The sequence below is a fragment of the Hyposmocoma kahamanoa genome, unplaced genomic scaffold, assembly GCF_003589595.1.
Source record: "Hyposmocoma kahamanoa isolate Upper Pololo Valley unplaced genomic scaffold, ASM358959v1 94, whole genome shotgun sequence".
NCBI lineage: Eukaryota > Metazoa > Arthropoda > Insecta > Lepidoptera > Cosmopterigidae > Hyposmocoma > Hyposmocoma kahamanoa.
The window spans coordinates 2,830,185-2,838,378 of record NW_020654878.1 but is presented as its reverse complement, the minus strand read 5'-3'; the positions used below and the strand labels follow the sequence as shown (position 1 = coordinate 2,838,378).

At 41.6% G+C, this 8,194-nt stretch overlaps 2 protein-coding genes across 2 annotated transcripts in view; both read left to right on the top strand.

The window, feature by feature from the left end:
• The first annotated feature begins 4,074 nt into the window (after positions 1 to 4,074).
• LOC113237952 lies at positions 4,075 to 7,423 on the top strand. The gene is made up of 3 exons (XM_026474670.1): positions 4,075 to 4,364; positions 5,903 to 6,030; positions 7,212 to 7,423. Exons 1-3 carry the CDS (start codon positions 4,126 to 4,128, stop codon positions 7,421 to 7,423), a joined length of 579 nt encoding a protein of 192 aa, XP_026330455.1. The 5' UTR covers positions 4,075 to 4,125.
• Positions 7,424 to 7,786: 363 nt separating this feature from the next.
• Positions 7,787 to 8,194, top strand: part of LOC113237749 — a 25,240-nt gene continuing 24,832 nt past the window's right edge. Inside the window, exons 1-2 of the mRNA XM_026474380.1 lie at positions 7,787 to 7,838; positions 8,008 to 8,181. Of these exons, the coding sequence (XP_026330165.1) occupies positions 7,787 to 7,838; positions 8,008 to 8,181 (226 nt within the window). The remainder of the gene's footprint in view (positions 7,839 to 8,007; positions 8,182 to 8,194) is intronic.

The following is an 8,194-nucleotide window of genomic DNA, read 5'->3' as shown; positions in this document are numbered from 1 at the left end:
CAGTCGTCGAGACAAGAGTTAGCCGCAAACAGATTTGCTAAGAGGTCGCCTTTATCTTGCGGCTTGTGGGCTAGATTGCCGTCAGAATATCTCAGCGGGGGCAGCGAGGGCTGGCAGAAGTTCGACGCAACGGCTCTGGCCAGACGCCAGTAACTACGACTACCAGTGGGATGCGTCAGGAGTTCTTGGCCAACTCGTGTGACGCGCTGAGCATCCGCTCTGATGTACGCTCTTTTGCAAGACCTGGTGGCATTATTGTAGGCTGTTTTAAGTGAGTTCGTATTGGGATCGTCTGAAGCTCGACCCTTGATCCAAGCGCGGTATGCAGTCTGTTTGTTCTCAACAGCCACAGCACACTCGCGGTTGAACCAGCGGTTGCGCCTCCCTTTACTGACGACATCCGAATGCGGGATGTAGTATTCCATCCCGACTAAGATCTCATCAGCAACGGCAGTCGCGCTAGCTGTTGGATCCACCTCACTAAAACAGCGCTGCCGCCAAGGAACAGATGCAAAATAGTCCCGCATACCGTCCCAATCTGCCGACGCATAATGCCAAATGCGGCGTTTAGCCACAGTAGGTGGTGGTGGCAGTAACGTTGCCACTTTAGTGGATATCAAGCAGTGATCCAAAGTGCCCAGAGGGGCTTGGACCTCCACCCGATATCCAGCCGGGCGAGACGTCAGCAGAAGGTCCAACAAAGAGGGCGCGTCACCAACCCTATCTGGTATCCGGGTGGGCTGGTTTACCAGTTGGGTTAAATCGTGTGTGAGAGCGAATGTGTGGGCAGTTCTTCCAGCATGGTCAGTTTTAGAGGAACTTAACCACGACTCGTGGTGGGCATTGAAGTCGCCTAAAAACACCAATTCCGCTGTAGGAAACTGCGCCTGCGCGTCATCTGCCGCCCGAGTAAGGTGGTCTATGAGACAAGTTGTCTCCATGTCGCCGTGGTGGGATCTGTAGAGGCACATGTAGACACGGCAATGACTGCCCAGGTCAACATGTACCCCAAGGATGGAGAAGGAGGGGTCCTCCAAATGACGCAGACGGCGACAGCAAACATCTGCCCGGACAAACAAGCAGACCCCAGCTTTCGCTTTGAAGGACTCTTCAAGCATATAGCCAGGGTAATTCAAGTAGCTGCTGTCAGCCGGGCAGAGTATTTGCGTCTCCGTAAGGACCAGCATTTCTGGTCGAGCCGTCTCAAGATGTTGGTGGACGGCGTGGATGTTACTGTGGAGTCCTCGAATGTTCGTGAACTCCACCTTAAAGAGCGCTTTAGTGGTGGGGGTGTGCACCGCTGTACGACCGAAATTTGTACTTTGCGCTAACATGTTGGAGGGAAAAAGAGGCGTGAAGCGAGAAAACAGTGCCGCGACACAAGCGGTCAAATCGCGGGGCCTGCTTCCCCAGAGACTTGCCTACAGACAAGTTGCGCTGATCCGCCAGACGGAAGGGCCCCCGAACCCCCCCGGGAATGGCCGCCGGGACCCCACCTCCCGGTCACCAACCGGCACGACGAACCACACCGAGATTATGCGCGGTATGGTGAGGCAGCCTCACGAGCTGGTTAAGCACGCTTGGGCCCCTGTACTGTACCGCGGGCGGCCAGCGGAACAACCGTTTCTACGGGTCTCCCTGGCCGGCGGGTCAATGCAGTTGTCCTGGCACTGGTTCGGCGGAAGCCTCCACAGACCACAAATGTCGCGGCAGCGTTGGCTCGGGCTCTGGTTGTACGCTGACTGATCCCGGAACGCATCTGACTAGCGAACACTTGGCGGGTTTTCCACCATGCGCACGGTGGTCACTAACCAGCCGGGTTTTCAAGCCCTACCACCAGTGGAGCAGCTGGTAGCTCAATATCCCTTAGTCGCCTCTTACGACACCCACGGGAAGAGAGGGGCGGTGAATTGTATTCTAATCCGTCACCGCACGGCACTAACTTAAAGAGAAATATCTCCGTAATACTTAAAGAGAAATATCTCCGTATAAAAGTAATATGCAAAATATGTACCTAACGAATTACAACAGCCAATTAAGTGGTCACTCTCTGAAGCTAACCAAGCCTCCATTTGCTAGCAACCCCAGAAAACACTTATTGCCCCTTCGTGTTATGTAGTTGTGGAATTCGCTCCCAGAAACAGTAATTAGTGCTCCGACAGTGAATAGTTTCAAAGCTAAACTTGATAAACATTTTGAAAACTAACAAGATACAAGTGCAGTGATATGTACGCGTCAGCTCGTAGAGCTGCTAGTGTATAATTTTGATAATAATAAAATTTAGAAATAAATATTCGTTTTAGAGTTTTCAGGATTTTATTTGATCAGATAAAGTACATCCTATCATATAACATATTAGCACATACTTTAGACAATTATCCTTAGATGTATCGTGTATTTTTTATAAGATCGATATTTAATAGTGTATACCTAAGCCATTTCGACCCCTCCTACGTAAAGTATCGTATGTCGAAATTGCCAAGGTTAAAACGCTCCCCTCGTTTTAAACTTCTGAATTCACTGAAATAAGCATAATACGTGACTTTAGCATTTCTCAGTTTTATTCGGCAAAACTCGTTAATCACATAGAATATTATAAAATTCTAGATATCGGTTAGATGATCTATAATGATCTACTAGATGATCACTCTATGTGAGTACCGAGTGAATTCAGAACTTTAAAATACTCCCCTGTAAACGATTTGATCTAGCAAAACAGTCTTTGCCGCTTCTCCTCCGGTGACACGCCTTAAGCTGGCCTTGGACTGGTTAGAATTTAAAGAACGTTACAGAACGACATATTTCGACTCATCCGAAGAACAAAGTCCGATGTGATTATATAGCGAAAAGAGAATAAGTACGTTACGAGAATAATTTCGTTATTCAAACTAACAATTACGTAAAGGTGTTTTGAAAATTTATATATCTTATTTCGTTTCGGAAATATAAAATCGAACAACGGTCAATCTGACATCCACAGCGAAGAAGAACGAACGAAATTTACTACGTCCTGAGAACAAGTAGTCTTGCACATAGATCTTTGTTCTACGGGTGAGTCGATTTGAGATATTACAATTTATTAAATCAATAATTAAATCTAGCATTAGATGTTTTTTTTTTTTTCATATACCGATAATATACAAGGTGCTAACAAATTAGATAAGAATGTGAATATTTTAAAAACCAAATATAAAGACACGATAACAAACACAGAAAAATGTGACGTTAAATGAAACGTGAGGTCCGCTGATTCGTTCCGTGGATAAGTTGGTATAGCGTCTGCGACGGTATGCTAGAGGACGTCGGTTCGAATCCGGCCGGATCGAAGGAATTTTTTCTGAGTGTTCGATCTTTGTATTAGTAATTATATTATATAATACTCATGACTGCCTCAGTGGCCGAACGGTTACCATGCCGGACTGCCACGCAGAGGTCCCAGGTTCGATTCCCGGGCCGAGAGAAATGGTTGTATGGCCTACAATTATTTCTCTCGTGAGTTTGGGTGTAATTTGTGGTTGTCTATGTGTGTGTCCATGGCACCCGCGACACAGGGTTTCCCTAGTGCGGGGCTATGTTGAGTGTGTGCGTTATTTATTTATTATTTATTATTTATTTAATAATAGTTTGCCAATTACGACCTCACTCTAACCACTTTAGAATTAAATAATCGCAATTCGTCAATATTGTTTTGTTCGAAATATTTAAGAAAACACATTAATTACTAAACACTTCGTCAATAACAATGCAATTTAGTAATTAAAACCCGTTCAGTATTATCTTCTGAAACCACTTCAAAATCACTATCACAATGAAAAAGTATGTAATGTCACGATTTGTTATCAGTTATTTCTAATATACATATTTTATTACAAGGTTGAACAAACTTTCAAATTCGTTTCTTTTTTTGCACGGGAAAACAAAATTTTAAAATTGCGTGTTTTGTTTGTATTTTAAATTGACTATTCTCATCGTAACTACCGACTTTCAAAAGTATCGCTACCGAATTGGTGAGCAGCTTTTTTTTTCAATTAACGCATGATACAAAATTATGGCAAACGTTTTTTACAGACATCCACCAGCTCAGACTGTGATAAAGTAGTCCAAGAATCCACCTTGTACGCTGTTATGTGCTACTCCGGATCGGCTACCATCCTCACAACCGCAATCTCCTTCGTCGTAGGGTACATTGGGAAGAAAAAATTAACACTCATGATATTCGCTATGTCTACTTCAGCTGGAATTGTTCTGCTACTTATCAAAATTCCACTTTTAAGCATCCTCATCTTCATTATTTTCCTTTACATTTCTTTTATTTTGGGAAATATGAATACTTACTTGGTGGAATTGAATCCTACACATTTAAGGTTTGTATACTTAGAAAATCGAAATAATATGATAACTTATTTAAACACACTTGAATTAGGTAGACCACAAATTGTTCTTCATAAAATCAAGCCATCTTAAAAATCTAAATCAAAACAAATACAAAGAAAAATTTCTTCGATCCAGCTGGACTCTAACCAGCGACCTCGCCACATCGCTCTCCCAACTGAGCTACAAAACGAGTTTTATGCCAAGTCTTTGAAATCTATCGTAATCGGATTTAATAAAATAGTCCATAAATTATTAGTAAATTACAAAATGTTTAGATTGTGTAATGTAGCATTGCGCTGTTACATTACGCAAGATTCTTGAATCTGTTGTGCTCTACTTGATAACATTTCCTAGCAGAAGCAGAGAGCTTATAGGCTCAATTTGCATTGCCGCGGAATAGAACAGAAGCTATTTTTGGTACCATATCATAATTAACTTTACGTCGTGTGTGTAACGTACAAAACTATAAACTAGATATGAGAAGGGAGCATAAAATGTTAGTAGGTGCTTACAACTATGTTAGTAGAATGAAAAGTGTTAATTTTCATGGACAATGGACATCCAATACTTAAGGTTTGGGCGGTCCGTTTACTCAATAAAAAAATTCATCGGGTAATATGAAGACATTATTCGGAAGAAATATAATTTATTTTTAACCGACTTCGAAAAAAGGAGTATGTTCTCAATTCGACTGTATGTTTTTTTATATGTATGTTACGCGATAACTCCGGCAATTGTGAACCGATTTTGATGACTCTTTTTTAGTGGTTTCCATTTAAATTTGATGAAAATATTCCACCTCTAAAGGTGACAAACTAGGGGATGACTAACTATACTAAGATTACTAATTTTTTTTTTTCTTTAAATATATATCGACTTAGCTACTAAAAAAGTAGATAAAACATCTAGCGCAGCGTTTTGCTCGGGAACGCGCCTTAAGAAGACAGTTGCTACTGCTCCTCACTCTGACAGACAGGGATGCCACTCGTTTGCGAACGACTGCCTAAAAACCATCAATCCTAACGTCCGCGAACACCCTAAGGCGATCGCTCCAGTCCCCTGAGGGCTTGTTGAACGTTTGGTACAGGCTATTTGCAAATTGCGAACATGAACGGTACCGCCCACACTCAAAGTGTTGCAAATAATCTGTACCCGGCTTAAGATTATCTTACCCCCTAGCCGAGCTTTCGGCTCTGAGAGCCTTCTTACGCAATAAAGTCAGCTTTATGGTTGGTTTGTATTTATGTATGTAATTAAAGTTCAAATTGGCTTAAAAGGTTTCTTAAGAATTTTACGACTCAAGTTAAAGGTTGAGTTTGTTTAATACTTTTATTCTCACTTACTCAGAACCAAATGGTCGGTTAGGGGGGTCAGGTATCTTAGGTCGTTCGCTGTTAGACAATTGACATAAATTCCTATAAGCTATGTGTATTACGAAATTTTCGTTACAAAAACTTCTCTTTCGTTCTTCGGCAATGTAAATTGGGCCTAGCTGTATTGATATTTACAAAACAGTTTAATGTTCCAGAGGCATGGCGACTTGCTTATCTGTGGTCGTAGCACGCGGCTTCGGTTTCATCAGCGTGCAGATAATCGCCGAGCTACTAGCCGAGCACTGCCAGCTCATGGTCACTGGAAACGTTATACTTTTGTTTTGTAAGTTACAAATTATTGAAAATAAGACTTTGAGGTCACATGATAGGCTCCAGCATGCTGCATTTTAATTTAAATCGGAAGCCAACCGATTGGGTAGTCGCGAAATCAGATGGATTTCCGAGCGAGAAGATGAACCTGATTCCTACTATATCTGTGTATCTGTTCCGATTTGAAATGTCGAAAGTTTCCGATCGGCCAGTCGTGAATCGTAATTATGCGACTCGGAAGAGACGCAAAGACATAAGCCTCCCCTTGAGCACGTCATCTCTCCCGGTCTTGTGCCGCCCGCATCCAGGCTCTGCCGGCCAACTTTCTCAGGTCGTCTGTGTATCTTGCCGCAGGGCGTCCCACACTACATTTTCCTTGACGTGGTCGCCATTCCAGAATGAGTCTGCTCCATCGGCGATCAACCCTCCTGCAGACATGTCCAGCCCACAGCCACTTAAGCTAACTGATTTTGCGAGCCATATCGGTCACTTTAGTTCTCTGACGTATGACCTCGTTAAGGATTCGGACCATCAGAGAATCCCCAAGCATAGCGCGCTCCATCGCACGCTGAACGACCTTGAATTTGTGAATGAAGGCTGTTGTTAATGTCCACGTCTCGGCTGCGTAGGACATAACTGGTAGAACGCACTGGTTAAATGCTTTAGTTTATAAGGTTTGTGGAATTGACGATCTGAAGATGTGGGTTGGCTTACCAAAAGCCGCCCAGGGACATAGGCTGAATAATTTTATGCCTACATAAAATCCCCTCTTATTTGTTTTTCAATTTTCAATAATGTTATTATTTTATTTTATTACATAATTTTTATATTGTTGTGCACGTAAACTCGTTATTATAATTATTGTCTCCAGTATTTAGGCCTGCTGGAAGAAATTTCTGTTAGAAATAAGAAGTAGGTACTGGTACTTTCTATTTGTTTTCCTTGTTGTGTTTTTGTTTTTTCTGAAAACATATGATTAAATAAATAAATAAAATATTGTTTCGATTTTAGAGCAGGCATAATTATCTCTACATCTAGTATAAGAAAATCTCAAGTGAAAATTAATACAACCTGCAAAACAAAATGTAATATATGTCCCGAATCATCATAGTAAAGGGTATTATCACAGACGACAATTTCTTCCGTGGGTATTATGGATATTTTTACGTAATATAAAATTCTTTTTTTTTTCAGCGGGCTTAGTCGTTTCGTGTTTCTTGCCGTCTGACCAAAGTAAGTCTAATAAACAAACCCATCTTCCGAGTGCTGACCTGCCAGACCAGCTAAGCGAAACGCCTCAAGATCTAAATTCAATTAGGAGTACAACATCTAGTGCTCTAGAATCGAGCTTATATATTGTAAATGTAAATTATGATAAACCCAGTGTTCTTGTAATAAAAGCTTAACAAATTATTGTTTTCTTTTCCAATTACCTTAATTTTGCGTAAATTGAAACGTTTTATATAGTGATACCAGCGTACCTCCCTTTTCCCGAGAAAAAAAAATCTACATTTATTAACAATTTACGGTAATCATTGTATTTTGTGTGCACAATGCATCTTATGTGAATATTTTAAACATATTTTGGAAATTTTAACTGAAACTCTAATCGACATCACCGCTGTCGCCGTATGTCGTAGTTTAAATAATATTCTTCGTTAAAATTACTCATTTGCGGGCAAATTTTCTAAAACCGACGATTCTAACTTCTGCTGTCATCGAACTGTCAAACTGTCATTCACATTTCTGGAGATTTGTGAGCGAGCGGAATGTCTGAATCTGCCGGCGATAATTCAAAACTGCGAGTTGCGGTTCTAGGAGGTAAATTAAAATCAATTCAACAAGCTTCTGCTTCATAATAAAGTTTTGCTAACTTGTAGTCATTATTGTGAAGTGGGTGTTTCCTTTGGTGTTGTTGTTTTTTCTTTTTATAACGGTTTTTGGAAAGTGTTAGTCATCAAGTGACCTGTCTTTCCTTGATTCGGTGCAGGCTGCGGCTTTATTGGGCGGAACTTGGTGGAATACCTTATAAATAATGACTTGGTGAGCTACCTCCGAGTAGTCGACAAGACCCCGCCACAGCTCGCGTTTTTAAACCCGGTGCATTCGAAAATCTTCGAAGACCCCCGCGTGGAATACAAGAGCGCCAACCTAATAAACCCCAGTGAGTATTCTAT

Excerpts from the sequence above, each read along its gene's own strand:
- LOC113237952 (XM_026474670.1), top strand. The coding sequence starts at position 4,126 with ATGTGCTACTCCGGATCGGCTACCATCCTCACAACCGCAATCTCCTTC. Across the intron at positions 4,365-5,902 it reads TTGAATCCTACACATTTAAG|AGGCATGGCGACTTGCTTAT; the intron begins GTTTGTATACTT and ends TTAATGTTCCAG. Across the intron at positions 6,031-7,211 it reads AAACGTTATACTTTTGTTTT|CGGGCTTAGTCGTTTCGTGT; the intron begins GTAAGTTACAAA and ends TTTTTTTTTCAG.